This window comes from Limanda limanda, chromosome 22 (genome assembly GCF_963576545.1).
Source record: "Limanda limanda chromosome 22, fLimLim1.1, whole genome shotgun sequence".
NCBI lineage: Eukaryota > Metazoa > Chordata > Actinopteri > Pleuronectiformes > Pleuronectidae > Limanda > Limanda limanda.
The window spans coordinates 10888345-10909446 of record NC_083657.1 but is presented as its reverse complement, the minus strand read 5'-3'; the positions used below and the strand labels follow the sequence as shown (position 1 = coordinate 10909446).

The following is a 21102-nucleotide window of genomic DNA, read 5'->3' as shown; positions in this document are numbered from 1 at the left end:
AGGGTGAACTGCTTAGATATAGTGGTCAAAGGTCAAGGTGGCCTTACAAAACATGTTTTTGGCCTTTTGAACATACTAGATTTCTTCAAATTGTTTTTTTAAATTTTTAACTCAAGATGAACCAATTCGATTTCAGTGATCAAAGGTCATGGTGACATTATTTGAGTCTGGAAAATAAATGTATGTGGACTGAAACTACACTGGTTTGCGGAGGTATAGAAACCACAAGGCAGTCATCCTCGTTCTCTCATCTCCTCAGTTTGATTAATTTGCACAATAACAGTTTTGAGTTTTTCTTGAACAAACCTGTGAGACCTAAAAATCCTGTGTATTTACCACATAAGATTTAATATGTAATGTGTGTAGTTTAATCTTGTTGCATGGACTGAATTGGCCACAAATTGAATATCATATTTAATATGATGCCGATCCACTTGTTTTTCTCTTTTCTCCACTGATATTGTGATTATTAACATTCTCTGTGGGAAAGTAATTGATGGATTTGCTCAGTTCTGTCTTCGAGGCCCACCGGGTCAGTAAACCAGAGGTGGAGAAGATGGATGAGTTCAGGGAAACCAATTCCAGTCTCATCCCATGAAAACGTGATTCTGTCATTGACCGTCCACCTGCGCTTGCTTCAATTTCACACTCTTGCGTAATGTTCCCCTCCTGCGCTACATGCTGGAATCAGCCGTAACAAAAGGCCAAGGCCATCCATCATGGGTGTGATGGAAGATTCAAACTGGGTGGATGTCCTAAAGCAGAGCTGATGTATCAAAGTTCAATCCAGGTCCAGGTCTCGCTGACATATTTTTTTTCTTTCACTCTATGGACAGAGAGCTTGGCCTGAGAAAATCGGACCACGGGGGAATTCTGAAAATATGATGATTCAGGAACCCAACCCTTCCAACTGCTTTTCTTTTCTTTCATTTAATACTGATGAAATACTGTTTTGGACATGTACATAGTTCCAGCAGTAACAATACAGTACAGTAGCAGAAGAAGGGAACCAATGAAGGACTGCCTGTATTTGCTGCAGCTTGTAAATGATGTGACATCCATCCCATCCATCCATCCATCGTCCCCTTCTCAGGGACAATGATCATTTGTATATATATTTATATTTAAAGGGTTGTACCAGCATGTTAAAATGTTTTATCTAATTATATTAGCAATCCTAATAATAGCTCTACAGTGCCAATGTAGCCAATGAATACGTAGAAGTAGAAAAGCAACACCCATTAACAACATTTTTTATAAGCTTATAATGTGCCCTATTATCTTTTAGTTTTGCAAAACAAGTTGGCCTCAAATATTTAGCAGTCAGTTTGTTAAAGTCCTGAACACAAGAAGCCTACCAGAAACTTAACATAGATTTATATACATGTATATTAACATACCGTTTGTTGTACTCATGTCTCTTAAAGGTTAAGTTTTGTGTTATTCCCAGGATGTCGTCCCACAGTGAGAACCATGCAGAATCATCAGTGCAGTGGTGTGTGTATATATATATATAGTGTATTCAGGAAAAAGCACGTTTCACTTTGTGGTCCTACAGTACGGCATTGTCACAGCTTCATGCTGTTTGCCGAGCTGTCAGAGCTCTTCTGCGGGCCTCTTTGAAAACCCCCACATTAAACATAATAGCAGTGGTTACCTGAGCAGAAGAAACCACATGACGTCTGTTGCAGGGATTAATGTTGGTGGTGAAGCTATTTTTGCATTGAGACGTCTCACTGCTGGCTAATGGGGATGAAGCAGCCTCTGAGTTTATAGCTCCATCTGTTTGGCCTGCGTGAGACACGAGAAGCCGACACTGGGTCGTCTCCCGGACGAAGCCATGTGCCCCCGCACGGGGTCAGCAGGTGGACTAACCTGTCTACTTTGCAGGAAATATGCTACTTACATATTTTTGCAGGCTCGGACCGGTCAAGCGCTCGGGTTGCAGTCGACTTGTGGTCAGCTCGGGAGTGAAAATGTGTGATTTATTGTGAGGGCACAGCCGGTGTGAGCATTACAGAATTTGGTCTGTGTTTGCGTTGCAGGCTGATACTTTGAGGTTGGGAGACAGAAAATGGCTGGTGACAACTCCGGTATAAAATGATAGATGATGACTTATTCAGATGAGTTATCCTGTCTCTTTTAAACCATACGAGTGGACGTTATAGTGCTCAACACCATCACTCTTGTATACGCAGATCTGCTGCAACATTAAAAACCAGCCGAGGCTTTTAAAGAGTTCCCTCTGAACCACAGTAATGTCAGTTTACCTTATTTTATAGTGTTGGTAATTTTCCATGGCTTCAATAAGTCAAAATGTATTTTAGTTGTCCTTCTAACTGAAGAGGAAGTAGACATTAAAGCCAGGGCTACTCGGTTAAAATCAGGGAGTAACTATAAATAGAATAACATGATTAAAGGAATAGAAACACACTGTCTCTTAGTGGGACAAGAAGATTGACTCATGTGAATGGTAAATGCACTTTATTTATATAGGTGTTGTCTGGAGTTATCGACCATTCAAAGCACTTTACAGGGGAAATTCGGGATTCGGTCTCTTGCCCACATCGGAGTGCGGATTTGAGGAGCCAGGAATCGAACCACAACCTTTTAGGTGGTGGACCACCCTCTCTACCTCCTGCGTCACAGCCAATGCAATGCTGTGTATCAGGTTTGCGGCTGCAACTCCAGAAGTGATTTGTCCAACTTTGTTTAACATTTTAAAACCAGAAAATTGGCAAGAAAGCAAATAAATGAAATACATTTATTAAATAAAGCTATATTACAGTGGACTTTAAAAGTCCTATATGTGTTAAACTGTCATTGCTGCTGTCGCCCCAGTGTCAGTTCTAGTGACAGGCAATAACAGTTGGGTCTGAGAGTTGGTGACTTGATGACTGCTTCCGATCAGGTGATGAACAGAAAACCTAAAGGAAGATAAGAACAGAAAGACATAAACAGTCAGTACTGTTGTGCAATAGGAGTAGACTTGACGTTGGCTAATTATTAATAATCATGAAATAGGATTATTAAAATAATAAAAATTATCTATCAAAAATAATTAAATTATTAATTGAAGATGATCAGTAATCAAATAACAATAAAACCACTAATGAGAAAATAGGAATTATCAATTAGAAAGTACAAGCTGTCAATTAACAATGATAAGGTTATCAACCAAGAATAATGAAAATAATTAGTCTAAAACAATAAAATTATCAATTTAAGAATAATACTATCTATATTAATAATTGAGAAAGGGGGGCACCACCCTGGTTACCAGGGACCAACGATGTCAAGCTATAATTATCAGTCTCATAATGATAAATGTCAAATTAATAATGTCAATATTTTAATATTAACGATTACTTAATAAACAGTGAAGGCTTCTAAGTTCGAGCACAGGCGATCATAATCCAGCTGCAATCACATACATATGCACAAATAATCACAGACTACAGATACTTTAATTACAAAAGTATTTATTAAAAAGGGGAAATAAAGTTATAATGTTATTCAATGATTTATCATTTTAACAAGCTCCAATATTTCAAAGGTAAACACAGCAGCAGCACTTATCACAATTCAGAAAATACATGGACAACCTGCGGTCTACCTATGTATGTCTGTCTCTATGTGTGTGTGTGTCTATGTCAAAGTGTCTCTCTGTGTGTGTGTGTCTATGTGTGTGTGTGTGAAATAAAGTTAGTGTTATTTAATGATTCATCATCTTAACAAACTCCCATATTTCAAAGATAACAACAGCAGCTTATCACAATTTAGAACACGCATGTAACCTCTGGTCCATCTATGTGTCTCTGTGTGTGTGTGTGTCTGTCTGTGTCTATCAATGTGTGTGTGTGTGTGTGTGTGTGTGTGTGTGCGAGAGAGAGAAAAAGAAGGGGGGTGGCGATGACGCGTAGTGACATCACATCTAAGATGGAGGCCGATCATGATTCGTGGAATCAAGGCCTAAAAACTCTCAAAATGGCGGATTGACTACAAAACAAGATGGCGGAGCCGTTATGAATTTAGAGCCAGGATGGGAGGAGAGAGAGAGCGGAGGCGTGGCAATAATAGACTCAAAATGGTGGGTTTAACTTAACGTTATCCAAAATGGAGAATATGTTAATGACACCATGTGGCCGGAGCGCACACTGGTGGTCGTCACATGAATTACACAAAGGAAATTTTAGACAAAGAGAATTCTTATCTCTGCTTGGCTTTGGGGCCGAATGGTTTCCAGATGTGTTCAGCCTCTCTAAGCATAGATTTAACTATGTGACATGACCTGTATTATAAATACAGGTCAGGAGTGTGTATAGGTCGGTTTAGAAGGAGAGAGAGAGAGAGAGAGAGAGAGAGAGAACATGAGAAAACATGTAAGGAGAGTCCAAAGAAGCTCTTAAAAATACGTCTGAGATGAGTTAACAGTGATTCACCCCTCAGCCCTCAAGCGAGCGTTGTGGGCCGAGGTTCTGATCGGTGAAATCACTGCAGACTCACACAGACGTTAACAGTGCGGGCGGAGGCGCTTCTCGCGGCCCTATTTACTGCAACACAAAACATTGCGATCCAACCGGAAACCGGAAGTAGCGGCTCGGAGTAGTGGCCGGCTAAAACAATGGAACACGGAAGTTCCATCAACAAAATACACTCAAGTATTAAATCAACACGCTACATATTAAAACTAACATCTGCCCAGACAACATAAGCCTCTTACTGTGACCGTGATTTTGTGGGTTGCATGCGACTTGGCGCGAATCCCCGGAGGTTCAGTGAATCGCTTGAAGTTTCTCAGACGGGCTCTCGTGAGCACCGCAGCTGGGCCGGAGCCGATCCGTTGTGCTCCGTGGCGAGATGAGGTTTCGTCTTCTTCTGCAGCAGCGGAGATCGTGCTGCCTCACAGGGACGTTCGGCTGCTTGTAGCCGTTGTAGATCGTGTGGAGAAAGAATAAAGTAAAGTCCGTGTGGATAAGGAAACAGTCTGAGATCGTCCAGCGAGCAATTTCCTGTTTCGATGTCTAATCGCCTCCTTAGTTACTGAGTCGTGTGGTTAGACCTCTTGAGGTCAGAAAACAACTTGAGCAGCGTGGAGAAGAGGAGGACGAAGAAAGTCTCTTAAAAATACCGAGTTAACTAGTAGAACCCCGGAGGGGTTCTGTTGTTGCTTGGGCATCTGAGTGAAGAGAGAGAGATTTCTGTGAGCTCAGCCCTTTTAAGTCATGTCTCAGGTGACTCCCCCCTGGGAGGAGGGGTCAGGGGTCAGTGTGGCCCTCCAGCCAATTGAGTTGTCAGGATTTGGCCCCCAGGGGCGGGCTTACCGTGGGGGACCAGGACGTGATCTTTTGCCACATGGAGATAAGGGTCCATGCTGGGTTTTTAAATGTAAGGGGTTACCCGAGCCTGGCCTAAGGTTTTACGACCCTTTGTTCTAAGTCGGATCACTGGGCCTTGCCCAACAGTCCCCCTTTGACCTGGGAAGTGGGTCGTTACCCAGTTTCCAGGGCACGCTAGGGTCGAGAGTCCAGTGATAATCCATGAGAGGTAATCCTTGAGTGGAGTTGAAGCATTGAAAGTTAGTTCATCATGAGGCATAAATGTCTTTGAGGCATGAGTCTAAACAGAGAGAGGTAATTGTCTGGGCAGACAGAGGCTAAACAACATATATTCTAAAACACGGCGCACATTTCAATTTCACATAATGCTTATCGGCAGTTATTGTTAACATACTGATGAATTTCGGTGAAGAGTGAAATGAAAGAAGAGTGGAAAAAGGAACAGAAGAAAATGTTTGAGTAGGTGCTGGTGTTTTGAGGTAATCATGTGTGTTATTCTGTCAAACCAAAACATTTAGAACGGCGAGTCACGTTCTGTTGTTCGCTAACCTGTGAATATATGGTAAATCCTATTTCTAGGTTTGCAAATCTACAGATATTGAAATTTTTCTGCCAAGACTGAATTGCCAACTGTACCCGTGAGGGCTGCACAACCGTAGTGGTAACGACTTCAAAATCCTCAACGAGGTCTAAGGAGTTCACTACCTGAACATACGTTATACGATTTACTGACAGAGGGTCTAAAGCATGCAGCTATTGATGGAGTGAGTGGTTTGAGCGGTCTTTGTTTTAAAATTGGGATCTCTTCCCCCCCCCCCTTTCAGGTGTGGAGGTGAGAGGGGGTTTCTGGCAGCGCCTCGGTCCTTCCCAGTCATTGAAGTCATCTTTAGGAGTGGAGAAGGAGGGCAACTGCTTCTAGTTTCGCCAACGGGGTTCAGTGTCTGGTCTCTTAGGGGAGCCTGGAGGAACACGTGGTACAATGTCTCTCATTGCTTCATCCACACATCTCCGTATTAATTCCTCTGTGCCAGGATGCATCCCATGTGTTGGACTTCGGTCACCATCTCTATACTCCTAGTATTGATGAGGTTTCCTTTGGTTACAGCCCCTACTTCTCTGTGGAGAGGGATTCAGGTGCTGAGGTCGAAACTGTTTGTGGGGCTGGTTGAAATCCTCACCCCCTTGGTTTTGAGGGGCACCCTGTTGGAAGGGTCGTTGTTTCTGGTTCTCTTTGCTGGGGTTCATCTTGGCGTGGGGAAAGTTGTCATCTTCCAGCGCCGGGTCCACATGTGTTGGACTTGAACTGCCAGAACCACGGTGTCGTCTTCGTTACACCCTCGGTTGTCTGGGTCGAAGCGATAAATGTCTTTTTCAAGGGGCTCTTGCCGCCGGTTGCGGATTTCCTCTCTTTGAGGGGGTGCTGAGTCATCAGTGTCTTTTGACTCGAATGTGCCACGGTACTCATCTTCGTGGCCACCATCTCTTGCACCGGGGTTGGAGGACCATCCAGGACGCGACCGTGAGTCATGGTGCGCCTCTGCCTGAGTGGCAGACTGGGAATCTCCTTCAGCCCTCCAGGACGGAGTCCTTCCGTCGTTGTGATGTGGATCAGCATGGCTCCGTGCAGGATGTGTTCCTTCTGGCTGGAGTGGATGCTGTGTGTCCGCTGGACAGGCATTTGATGTTGCCTCATAGCGGTCCCAGGTCACTGCACGTCTAGGGGTTGAGTCCTGCTCCCCCTTTGGTGTTGAGTGGGTCGGAGCGGTTGACTGCTGGGTGTGTCTGGCCCGCCAGATCAAAGCTTCCTCTGCATGAGGGTTGCGTAGCTGTGCTCGCAGCTTTTCTCCCAGTGTCTCTGCTCTGCTGGCTCCACCGGGAATGACGTCAGCTCCTGGCCCTGTCATCAGGGATCTCAGCTGGAGGGGGGGACAGCTCTGTTTGACTGTGCCCCCCTTTCTGCTGACCTTTGACCTGCGTGTGCTCCTGCACCGCCTGGTCCTGTTCTTTGCGGGTCTCGATGATATGCCGCAGGTGGGAGTTTTTCTCCTGCTCCGCTCGACATGCTGCTTTGCATGGCTCTCAGCGCCTTCGCATGTTCTTGGGTCTGCAGCTCGGCCCTCTGCTGGTAGAGGAGTGTCAGTTGACCCAGAGCATGGGGTATTTTCGGATGCGGGCCAGTGGGGTTGATGAGTGCATGGACAGTTCTTGATCTTACGATCGCAGGTACTTATTTCATACTCACTCAACTCACTCACCGCATCATTAGAAAAAAAATTAATCAGACTGGCTACAGTCTCTAATAGGACCTCTGGTCCTGTGGGAGCACTTGCCCCACGGTGTTACATGCTACTCATCTTCTGAGTGCGAAAAGGCACCTGGTGGACTGCTCAAGCTTGCTTGGATAAAGTGGGTAAAACACTTAATTAAAACTACACAACAAGATACACAGGTGAGCTTCACCCTGTGTCTATAAAGTAGCAATGAAGGATAGCTCGGTGGCTCAATCCTTAAGACCTAGTTGGTCAACAACTAGTCTTCTCAAAACTAGTCTCTCAAATCTAGTTTGTCTCCTTAAGATCAAAAGCATGCAGAAAATCTCCTATAAAAATTACCAACTACTGAAACGCAGTCAGCAACCAACCATAGTTACACAAAAGTCTGCTTAGCAAAGGGAATTAAGAATAAAGAAAATTCAAAGAGAAATTAGTTTCGAACCTATGTCTCTCTTCAAAATTTAATCATAATTATTGTGCATTGAGATACACAACCACTTATATGCTAGAAGCAACCAACCACGGATACACAATGCACTAGTATACCTGCTTGGGACAGGTGCAAAGGGATTAAAAATAAAAAAATTTCAAAGAGAAATAAATTCCTAGAATTATTTTTCTCTTTTCTTAAATCATTTATGATTCTTGTGCTTCGAGAACACAACCACCGATTGCAATCTGCAGCCAATTACGGATACACCAGGCACTGGTAAACCGGTTTGGTAAAAGTTCAAATGAATTAAAAATAAAACTTTGCAAAGAAGAATACATTTCCAAAATTATTTTCTTCTTCAACAACGAATCATGATCAATACCAAATGAGAGAAAGGAAAAGTTTTGAAAAAAAATCAAAAATTTTCAAAAAAAATTTAAATTTTTCAAAAAAATCAAATTTCTGGAAAAAAAGAATCTGGATTATTGTACACAGTATTATGATACAGCTGGAGTTAGATCGCCTCACACGGGGCACCATTTATGTTGTGCAATAGGAGTAGACTTGACGTTGGCTAATTATTAATAATCATGAAATAGGATTATTAAAATAATAAAAATTATCTATCAAAAATAATTAAATTATTAATTGAAGATGATCAGTAATCAAATAACAATAAAACCACTAATGAGAAAATAGGAATTATCAATTAGAAAGTACAAGCTGTCAATTAACAATGATAAGGTTATCAACCAAGAATAATGAAAATAATTAGTCTAAAACAATAAAATTATCAATTTAAGAATAATACTATCTATATTAATAATTGAGAAAGGGGGGCACCACCCTGGTTACCAGGGACCAACGATGTCAAGCTATAATTATCAGTCTCATAATGATAAATGTCAAATTAATAATGTCAATATTTTAATATTAACGATTACTTAATAAACAGTGAAGGCTTCTAAGTTCGAGCACAGGCGATCATAATCCAGCTGCAATCACATACATATGCACAAATAATCACAGACTACAGATACTTTAATTACAAAAGTATTTATTAAAAAGGGGAAATAAAGTTATAATGTTATTCAATGATTTATCATTTTAACAAGCTCCAATATTTCAAAGGTAAACACAGCAGCAGCACTTATCACAATTCAGAAAATACATGGACAACCTGCGGTCTACCTATGTATGTCTGTCTCTATGTGTGTGTGTGTCTATGTCAAAGTGTCTCTCTGTGTGTGTGTGTCTATGTGTGTGTGTGTGAAATAAAGTTAGTGTTATTTAATGATTCATCATCTTAACAAACTCCCATATTTCAAAGATAACAACAGCAGCTTATCACAATTTAGAACACGCATGTAACCTCTGGTCCATCTATGTGTCTCTGTGTGTGTGTGTGTCTGTCTGTGTCTATCAATGTGTGTGTGTGTGTGTGTGTGTGTGTGTGTGCGAGAGAGAGAAAAAGAAGGGGGGTGGCGATGACGCGTAGTGACATCACATCTAAGATGGAGGCCGATCATGATTCGTGGAATCAAGGCCTAAAAACTCTCAAAATGGCGGATTGACTACAAAACAAGATGGCGGAGCCGTTATGAATTTAGAGCCAGGATGGGAGGAGAGAGAGAGCGGAGGCGTGGCAATAATAGACTCAAAATGGTGGGTTTAACTTAACGTTATCCAAAATGGAGAATATGTTAATGACACCATGTGGCCGGAGCGCACACTGGTGGTCGTCACATGAATTACACAAAGGAAATTTTAGACAAAGAGAATTCTTATCTCTGCTTGGCTTTGGGGCCGAATGGTTTCCAGATGTGTTCAGCCTCTCTAAGCATAGATTTAACTATGTGACATGACCTGTATTATAAATACAGGTCAGGAGTGTGTATAGGTCGGTTTAGAAGGAGAGAGAGAGAGAGAGAGAGAGAGAGAGAACATGAGAAAACATGTAAGGAGAGTCCAAAGAAGCTCTTAAAAATACGTCTGAGATGAGTTAACAGTGATTCACCCCTCAGCCCTCAAGCGAGCGTTGTGGGCCGAGGTTCTGATCGGTGAAATCACTGCAGACTCACACAGACGTTAACAGTGCGGGCGGAGGCGCTTCTCGCGGCCCTATTTACTGCAACACAAAACATTGCGATCCAACCGGAAACCGGAAGTAGCGGCTCGGAGTAGTGGCCGGCTAAAACAATGGAACACGGAAGTTCCATCAACAAAATACACTCAAGTATTAAATCAACACGCTACATATTAAAACTAACATCTGCCCAGACAACATAAGCCTCTTACTGTGACCGTGATTTTGTGGGTTGCATGCGACTTGGCGCGAATCCCCGGAGGTTCAGTGAATCGCTTGAAGTTTCTCAGACGGGCTCTCGTGAGCACCGCAGCTGGGCCGGAGCCGATCCGTTGTGCTCCGTGGCGAGATGAGGTTTCGTCTTCTTCTGCAGCAGCGGAGATCGTGCTGCCTCACAGGGACGTTCGGCTGCTTGTAGCCGTTGTAGATCGTGTGGAGAAAGAATAAAGTAAAGTCCGTGTGGATAAGGAAACAGTCTGAGATCGTCCAGCGAGCAATTTCCTGTTTCGATGTCTAATCGCCTCCTTAGTTACTGAGTCGTGTGGTTAGACCTCTTGAGGTCAGAAAACAACTTGAGCAGCGTGGAGAAGAGGAGGACGAAGAAAGTCTCTTAAAAATACCGAGTTAACTAGTAGAACCCCGGAGGGGTTCTGTTGTTGCTTGGGCATCTGAGTGAAGAGAGAGAGATTTCTGTGAGCTCAGCCCTTTTAAGTCATGTCTCAGGTGACTCCCCCCTGGGAGGAGGGGTCAGGGGTCAGTGTGGCCCTCCAGCCAATTGAGTTGTCAGGATTTGGCCCCCAGGGGCGGGCTTACCGTGGGGGACCAGGACGTGATCTTTTGCCACATGGAGATAAGGGTCCATGCTGGGTTTTTAAATGTAAGGGGTTACCCGAGCCTGGCCTAAGGTTTTACGACCCTTTGTTCTAAGTCGGATCACTGGGCCTTGCCCAACAGTACTAATTCATCTCATAAACTAGTTTTGTGTTTCTACATTTTGTAGAGTCATCTTCACAGTGTCCTGCAGACTGAAGTCCAACCTTGTGTGTCTGTTTGCCTGCGTATTCAGGAGGCCTTAACTTACGCAGCACTGATAACAGCGTCACAAGAAATTGTATTGTTTTATTGTCATCTTAATTGATCCTTGCAACACACCCTTAAGTTTGCAGTAACCTTTGAGATTTGTAAAAGTGGAATTTCCTACAATGATTACTTTTCTTTGAAATGCATTATTTTATATTATTGTGTTCCACACATGATACATGCTAAAACTCCCAAACAGTAAAGCATTATATTACAAATTAAACCTTTTGAAATTGGACAATGGAACTTTGAGGTTTCATTTATTCAAATTTGAAGTGGCAGGAGAGTCGTTTTTAGCTGTCAATCGTGAACAGAGCTCCTCATAACAGACACAAATTAAACATTTAATGAAAAAACTAATGCAGAATATGGAGTAAAAAGGATTGGATATCTCTCACAAGCAAGACGAGAGAACATAATACCAATGTAATATTTTTGACAGTCCCTTTAGTAAGATATCTGGACATACTGGCATTTCAAAACAATGAATGAATTGAGGATCTCACCTGCTTCTACTCATTTGTTTCATTTGTTTCCTTGAAGAGCAGCAGGTCAAATTCATTCTCCATGGGGAATATGTGGCCTCAATGTTCTTGTCCTCAAGGTGTCAAGTGTCTCGCCATTATTGGTCCATTGACTGCTTTTGTCCTTCCTTATCCTCCTCATCTGCAGAATGCTACACACAAACGCAAAATTTGGAGGGTACCAGTCTTTGGAGCTCCTCTTATTCACATTCTTATATCTTTGGAAGTCCTCACTTTGTCTGCGGGTGGACTGGACACACAAGATGCTGTGATGTTCAGGCGAACTGGTCGATTCCACTGTCATGGCGTTTAACAATCAGAAGTAATCCCCTCACATCCGAGTGCATGTGCTCTTGTCTTGCGTCTGTTGTTTGAACAGGGCTGTGCAGCCTGTCATATAGTGTCTGGAGAGGAGGGAAAAAAAAAGCAATTCTGTGAGCCAATTGCTCAGCGGTCAAAGTCTTTGTGTGAAATGAGTACGTGACGTCACGCCAGCAGCTTTTCTATCCACTCCCCCAAGTTTATAAGATACCTGTCCATCTTTTATCACATCACCTTTCTGACGTCTGCAATAACCTTAGATGAGTTTATTCACACGTCAAAATATGGTCCTGCTACTGAAAACGCCATAAGAACGTCATGAAAAAAGTATTTGTTTTATCCCCTTTAAATAGCTCGCAGCATTTTGCAGACATGTTGCAGCTTGAAGGACCCGAGGGCTCATTATGCACCATTGAACGCTGATATCATAAATGTGTTGTGGACAATTACACTTGTGAGTTGGAGATGATAAGGTTGGCCACAGTGTCAAAAGGCATTGAAGGATTATTTTTTTCACCATTAAGCAAAATAACTTGTTGCTCTCGACAGATAACCAGTAATCACTTACCCACCAGTGGCTGTCACATTTGACGCACGCATTTATCGGGCAATAAACACATTTGCATCACTGAAGCGGCATACGCATGTTTTCCTTTTAAAGTTGATAAGAAAGGATCTGATATCGAAGTTGTGACACGAGAGACGGCCTGATAACAAACCATTACTCCACAGACACAATCAGGTGAAGGGGTGTTACCACTGCAAACAATAGGTTCATACGCAAACCTGGTGAAACCTACGTACATCTGTGATATAGATCATTTGACCCCTTCTCTTGCATCCACTTTCCACTTTAAACCTGATCTGCATTATGTTCTGCATCGGTATCGTTTTTCAAATTCAACAGGTAAGCCTGCGTCAAGGAAGTTCTCGTGCATCATCAGGAAGGGTGTCACGCATCATTACGAGACATTAACACATGGGAGTAACAGAGCGTAAGCACACAGGGATGTGATGACAGCGCCAGGAACATATTTCACCTATGAAAGGTAGATTTTCTTTTTTTCCCTCTTTCCCCCGAGGCTTCTCAATCCTTGTGGTGTTCAAGATGAGAAGTGTGGGAGCTGACGAGGGCAGAAATGGAGACAAGTTGAGCTCCTTGCCACTCTTCTACTCATGCTCAGAGGACGGGCGGCTCTCGGGAGATAGAGATCAGTAAATCAAGCTGAGAGGAATCTGGCAAAGAGGGCGGGGATAAAGTGCATCTTCAAAGGCCGTCTGACGAAGAGCATAAAGATAACTAAACAATCCATCAGGAATCAGAGAATGTGATGAAAGTTGTATTTCAGTTTTATTCAGTTTCCCAGAGAGCTTAGCCATGAGCTTTGCAGGTTTCCTGTGTGAATGTATCCAGGGGTGTTTTTCTCCTTTTTTTCCCTTAAACTGAAGGATTCTCATTGCCTGAAGCGAGCCAAGACCCCATCATGGCCTGCACGACTCTCACCTTCATTGGCCCCAAAATCCTGAAGTGGCCTTTGGTCTGTTTTGAGCAAATATTAATCTAAGATCATCCTAATCCCATGGTTCCGTCGTAGTGAGCGGAAAAATCCACCAGCAGATCGATGTGTGGGGGCCAGTGGCGGATGTATGAAAAGTGGTCGGGCACCTTTTGGAAGAGGATCAGAGACTGGGACGAAAAGAAGGCCGCAATATTTCCTCCGTCAAAATGTGTTAAGCGAAAACTCATATAAATCCCCTTGAAAGTGGATTAGCAAAAATATCTTTTCATTCTAGGTTTCATCTAGACAGGAGCCGCTCTGGAGAACGGGGTGTCCCTATCTAAACATTGGACAGAATCGTATTAATCAAAGGCAGCAGTTCGTGAAACTCAAGTCTCAAGTTTTCGCCCGGTGTGGCACGATAACAGTGGAAGCTGGCACCACGTTGTAAGAAAGCTTAATTATAGTATCACATTGGATGTTTTTACTGTTGATTATGTGCTTTTGAGGACCCGACCTGCCCCCGAGTTCACTTCCTCTTCTTCTGCCTGGTGGAGACGTGCTCTTTGAAATCGGACTCGCCCTGGAGGTTAATGAGTCACCGGCCTGGTTCCCTGCTTCACTTCCACCCTTGTCCTTTGTCAAACTGACACATCCAGGCTCTCGAACATTGGATTTGGGCCTCTTGTGAGTCGTTTGGTAGATCCCCGTCGGAGTTATTTCTTTCAATCACAAGCACCCCAACAAACCTGGAGTGTGTGTTTTCTTAACCCCTGTCGTTTTCCTTTCGTTTAATCTCAAACTTTGCCTGAGTGAGCACATTGAATAAACTCTAACACTCTTTATATCCGACCCAGGGAAAAGACTCCATGTCGAGTTAATGACTTTAATTCACGAGTGTCCAAATAACCAATTCTCCTTGTGTTGTATTGAACATATCTGCGTACTTGGGCGTAGTATAAACTGTAATATTAATTGTTATCTGTGCATGTTCATGTTCAAGCCTGTTTGAGTGTAAACCTAACCATTAAAGTTGATGGGAAACATTTTTAATTGAACACTACAGGTAATAATTTGGTCGGGTTTCCACCTTTAGTATTTGACAATATAACAGGACAAGAGCCTGTTGCATCTTGTTGAACAGAGAATGCTGTTTATGGTTGCAGAGTGTACATGCATTATTCTGGCCCCACCGATACATGTGTGTTTTATTATCTTAAGAATGCTCCTATAAAATAATCGTTAAATACTGCGCCACTGACTTCAAACAAGGGGCAAAAGGACTTGCACCTCACAAGGGCATGAGTCATTGACTGTATGTAAAAATGGAGGTAGACTTTGGTATGGAAAGTAAAGCCAATGTGAAAGTGCCTAAAACCTTGAAGGACCAGCAGAGGGCAACTCCACTGGTTGCAAAAAGAAGTCTCGTTCTATTTAAGGCTTTGAGAAAATGCCGCCTCTCACCTGATTTGTAAACTTGAGGCTTTACAATGTCAGTTAACAAAACAATGGGTTGGCTCTTGGAGAGATTGTTTTGGCTTTGTGAACAACGTAGGCGTTAAGTGTTTCTGTCTGAGGAACGCAAGTGTTTTCAACTTTTTGTCGCTCTGTGCCATATGTAACATAGGGCCCTTATTACATGTTAATTTACAGGAATTAAATTTCCTCTAGGGGACCAGTGAAAACAACCAAGGCAGTATATCGTAAGCTACATATTGTTGAATACATGCATAGCAATTAAACAATGTTCTCAGCATCCTCCACCGCCTTTATTTACATGATGGCATAACCCAGCACTGTGGCTCTCTTTGGAAATATCAAGTTCCCTGCCAGTTCCTAATGGTTAATTCCAGAAGGGTGTGCAGGATGCTTGGCACTGGCACCTAACAGCAAGCTTGTTTTCTTAGGGAAACATGTTTGATAGATCCCTCTTTTAAGACTCCAGCAAGTGGGAGTTTAGCTGTCATGTACCATTAGCCTGTAGCTCAGTCCGGTTCCAGCATATCCAAAGTCTTAAAGGAGGATGGATGAAGACTATGAGATGACAAGGAAATGGTTGCCAGATTGGTCTGGTGTTAAGACACTAATAGCGTGTGAGAAAATCATTTTTGAGGAGAAAAAAACCTCTTGAGAATGACACAATCGGCTTGTTCATCTCAACCGGGCCTCCATGTAGCCTTGAGCAAGGACATCTGGTCACTCAAGTGGTTTTCAGTACATCCTAGCTGACACACAAACACACACACACAACACACACTTAATGTTCGGGTTTCACATGTTTGCTTTACCCCTGGCTTGTGGTTTTGCAACATTTTCATTTTCACCATCGGTGGCAGAGAGGACTTGCTTCAGTGCAACATTGTCAGCAAAGATCTCGTGTTGTGTTCAGTCATCCAATCACAGGCTGTATTTTGATAAAAGTTTCTCATATCAATTATTTGGCTTTTCATACTCCATGCATTCTGGTGTCTGGGGTATACGCTGCAGTTTGGGGGTCTGAGAAACATGCTGTACAAGATTTCCCAGTCTATTTCTCCCAGGTATGAAACAATTTTAAGTTATATCCTCAGAAACAGACAAACAAAACTGTTGCATTTGGCCCAACAGCTGCGACATCTGCAGATCCATGCCCAACATGAGGAGCTTTGTCATCCGAGGAGGCTTTTGCCCACATTTTACTGCGGTGACTTATGTGTTGTTGCAGATCCCCCCCACAGCATAAGTGACGGCAGCTAAGCAGTGCTGAGTGTAGGGCTTTAGACCCGATTTGATTTGTCCTCTTTAGGAGTGCACTCCGTGGGCCTTTCCCACAGAAAGGTGGTGTCACTTTTGCTGCAGTTGCTTAGTAGCACGTTTTAGTTTTCTATTATTTTGCCTCTCAACTTAAGATCTGCAGCCCCCCTATAATGCGAAGAACTTCAAATACCCTTAACCCACTTCCCTCGCTCTGCTTTGTGCTGCCTTGGCACGGGCCCAGGAGGCAGGCAGTTGACCTGGGTCATCACAGGGTGTTTATGACCCACAGAGAGCAGCTGAGGGCCCCTGCTCTGTGAATTTGTGCGTCCTCGAGAATGCGGGCCCTGCTGTGCTGCTAATGGGCCCTATCCAAGATGTCTCTCACCCCCTACCCATCTCCCAGAGGGGGTGGGTTACTACGTCTTTTGATATTACATTTCTCGTGCTGCGATTTCCTCCAGAGCCCTCGATGATTCCCCCTCATCAAGATGAGCGGTTGAGAGTACAAGCAACAGAAAAAAAAACTGTGTTTAGTAAATGATTGCAAACAGGAACGGAAGTTGAACCGCAATTGACTTACATTTCCCGCTATCGCTGTGCTCCAGAGTACGGTGGTGAAATAGCATTGGTTTGGTAGATTCACTCTGGTCTGAACAACAAAGAAGTTGTCGAACTAGAATGGCACTCAGTAGAGTGCATACCTCCGCCAAGCCCCAACAGTCCTCTTAGGAAACCATATTTACATTGGCTAGATCCTGATTTCACAATGTTATAAAAAGTGAAAAGTATTTCTTAGATCTGCCCAAAATTAAATTGTTTTTTTCTTGGCCCATGTCCCAATCCTTCCAATAAGTCTTGTAGAAATCCATTCAGCAGTTTTTGCATAATCCTTCTAACAAACTTAACAACCAACAAACCAACCAAGAACCAACAAACTAACCGACAAACAAATCAACAAACCAACCAAGTTACAGACTGACAGGGCTGAAAACATAATGAGACTTTGCTCTTTCTTGTATAAATTGTTGTGTGATGAAAATCGAGAGCAGAGAATTCTGCGTTTGCTCACACCTCCGCCCACCTGGACAATTCCTGCGTGAAGTGGGTGTGTTTGAGGGATTGTCTGGACCAAAAGGACACTTGTGACCCTTTCTCTAATTTTCCAGGTCGCTGTGTGGGCCAACGATGGAGATGCAGTGTTCATCAGAGAATACACTCTGATTCGACGAGACCACCTCCCCGAAGAGCCTCTGCATGACGTCAGCCAAAGGCCAGAGGATCCGGTAAGTGCCTGATCCAAAAAAACAACAGAACAGTCACCTCGGTCAATTATTTTTATTTCAAACATGTACCTTTATTCGGATTTAAGAAAAACAAATCGATGTGTCAGATGAAACTATATCAGCCAATACATTTACGCAACACACCACACTAGAGGAGCAAAAAGTCAACCACATTACACCTTTGTCATGAACAAAAGTGAATGATGATCGTGGGACATTGGGAGAGGAGGTGTAATCCGACTTTTGGCTGACGTAGCTGGATGTGAGGCGCACACTTTACACTCACAACAACACACAAGCACAAATGTTGCATGTCCCAGGGTGGGGTAGGTTTTTGGCATCACATTGCTCCCACTCTGTCATCACCTTTGATGAGACGTTAGTCCTGGCCGTAGCGTTTTTTTCTTCTTTAAGCCGATCTCTCACCCAGATGTTTTATCTAATTGGGCGGGATTGAGGTTCGAGCTGCTTCAGTTACCTATCTCATTATACCCTTTGTGATGGGATTGGTCTCGGTCCAATTTTAGAGGAATATGTGAAAACTGATCTAAGGTGTTTGAACAATATCACGCCATCTCTATCAGGAATGCCATCTTGAGGGGAAGTTTAATGTTGCACTTTTCCACTCGCTGTGAGGACATAGTGTATTTGAACCGACTGTACTCTGTTTCATATCACCTCCTCGGTAACGTGAGATTTAAAAAATCTTGCCCACACATGTTTCACAACTTTTGTGACATCAATACACAGGTGCAGATAAGGTGCACTAGTGTTGACAGAACACCTGGTTGAGAATAGGATATATCTTTATTGTTCACCGTGGTGGACATTAGTCTTTAGCTCACCAAACACAAGAAAACAACCCTGTAAAAGCAGTTTTTTTAATTATAATGATTTAACAGTTAGTAACCTTATAAAACAACTGCTAATTGGCTAAAATGTCTGGTTTTATAGAAACTGGAGGGAGAAAAAGCTGAAATTTCACATTTAAGATCCGATGCTATGAGACTGGAAAATGAAATTCTTAAACATTTTCAAAGTCAGATCCAAAATCAATTATTCACCTTTTAATTGAAGTCCTCTCATTTATTTGAAAGACAACACAGAACAAAGTAACTAACTAGACCCGGGGGAGCCACACGACTGATTCCTCTCAGCACTCAGCTGGTTTCGGTCTCCGTGCCTCTGCAGCCCTGTTCTATGTTGGATCGTGGTTCAGTATTAAACTTGATCCTCAGCCAAGACAAGCGCGGCTTAATTAGCAAGCAACCCAGGATGTAGATCTCAAACTGGATTCACTTTCTCTTGTTTAACTTCATGAGCATGTGCCAGGGTCGGACAGTGGGCAATAGGACTGACCCCCCCAGCACCCTTTACCCTATCCCCCATGAGGGCCACAGATGAATTGTACTCTCCGAAGGAAAGTGTTTTTCCTGGCAGCCCCACCACGAGCTCAGTCGATGGAATAGCGCTCTCTGAAGCAGCTAAGGCCTAACCTACCTTTCTAAATTAATCCCTATTTATTTTTGCGATGGCAAGTATGCACTGTAGACCTTCAAGAATGTCGGCAATCATAAACAAATATTAAATAAGTTTATTGAGTTGAGAAGTTCCTGAATGGAAACGTGAGGGGGGGTCTGATGGCTGAAATGTTGGCGTGTAAGAGAGTGTAAAGATAAACAGAGAAGCTGCTCATAAATCTAGCTCCAAGTATCCCCACTCTGTGTTTGGCCATGAGTGAACTTTTCCAGCATGTTCGTTTGATCCGCTGCAGAGTTGCGGCAGTGAATCAGTCAAAACCTGCAAAACATGTCATAAAGCGGTGATAAACACTTTGCTAAGTTTTGTTAAATTATCAGATTTGTTGTCATAAGTGACTCCTCTGCATTAAAATGTCTGAAAATGACCAGGCCTATTATGTATTGAGTTGAGTTTGGTGTACAATGTCCCAATTGTTACCAGGAGACTTAAAACCTAGAGAAGTCTGTCAGATAATGGTCCATGGTTGATTTAGTATATGCACAATGGCATCGTACATATTCCCTTTTGTTTGTGTGTATACATACTCTAACTGGTTGAAGGACAGGTCTGGATCTTAAGTTATCAGAGCCGCTCTCTGCAAACAGATTTTAAAGGTGAAACTGCTTTATTTAGTATTTTTTTCTGGTTTGAATCACTGGGTATATTTGTTTTGGAGACATGGGGACCTCTACAGATGATTGTGCTCCTGGTAATGACCTCCCAAGCGATTAACACTAAAAAAATCTATACAGGAAGAAGCTGACGGCAACTCCCATGATCCCACATTACCTCACAACATCACCAAACTCCAATTTTATATTATTGATTTGACACAGAATCTCCTGGTGGTAGAGAAAGCTGCAGAATGTGCCTTAAACTGTGGAGGGAGAGGTTAAGTAACTGTTGACCTGAAAATTGAAACTTTAAAAGGTTAAAGTGGAGTTTGAGTCATCGTATAGGTGAAACTGTGAAGTTTGGAGATACTTCACTGGGGCTTGGTCACTCTGAGGGACCTCTTTCCCATTTCATGTTGTCATCTGATCAGTCGTAATGTCATAAATATTGAGGAGTGCAGCTTAAATTTAGAAAAAATCATTAACTTGCATACTTGGACATTACTTGGGCTCTGATTTAAAATGTGTTGTTATTTACCCGTAGTAAAGAAGTGCACATGAGCAAACTACTTATGCAGAAGCACTACGGACTCAAAAAATAGAGTGCTTATAATTAGTTCCTTTGCCCTGCAATCCACTTCACGCTGCACTTAGGGTCAAGCTGCACTGATTGCTGCTGTGGGTCACATTCTCTGTCAACCCCGCCAATAACAGCCAGGATATTATGGGTTGTGACAGTTAAGTGGTGGTAATGGCAGTCATTAGAGCCCCACTCTACAGTAAAGACCCGAGGCCCGCTGTGAGGACACTTCCACTCTGCCTGTCTTTACACGTTTCATGGAATGGCGCTTTCATCCTCTCGCACTTGTTTGGTTTTCTCACCTCCCCTCCCCTCGCGTTCGTCTGGATGCTTTGTTAGACGTCTCTCTTCCTTTTTTTGCCCTTTTGCCTCTCTCGCTTTTTCACATGCCGAGCGATCCAGGCCTTAATGTTTTCACATGCTCAATTGCACTTCAGGCAGCTACAGTCATGGGCAGTTTCCCCACCCTCCCCCCCTGTTTTAAAAACCTCGAGGGTGAGCAAATGTCGAGACGGTTCAGGGTGTCTGGGGCTTCGGGAGTAATTGGGTTCGGGCGAGTGGGGCCAAGGGCCAGTCGGGTCGTCAATCAGGAGCAGCACTCGGTGGCTGGGGCGGCAGCAGCTCACAGACAGAGGAGCCCATTGCTCAGCTGCACGCCGACTTGGCAGCTGTGTTTTGCATGTCGCGCCAGGTGGAGGGGGCAACGGCTCTTGCACAATTGAACACTTCATTTATCTTCATTAAAAGGATGGGCATGTTAGTTTTGGCAGCCGGGGAGGATGTTTAGCCTCAAGTTATTTTCTATTGCGTGCT

General features: G+C 43.2%; 1 protein-coding gene across 1 annotated transcript in view; it reads left to right on the top strand.

Annotated features, from left to right (window-relative positions):
* The window catches only part of LOC133028792 (ADAMTS-like protein 1), a 98099-nt gene that overhangs the window by 23457 nt on the left and 53540 nt on the right, over positions 1 to 21102 (top strand). The window contains exon 3 of the mRNA XM_061095827.1: positions 17458 to 17574. Coding sequence (XP_060951810.1) covers positions 17458 to 17574 — 117 coding nt within the window. The remainder of the gene's footprint in view (positions 1 to 17457; positions 17575 to 21102) is intronic.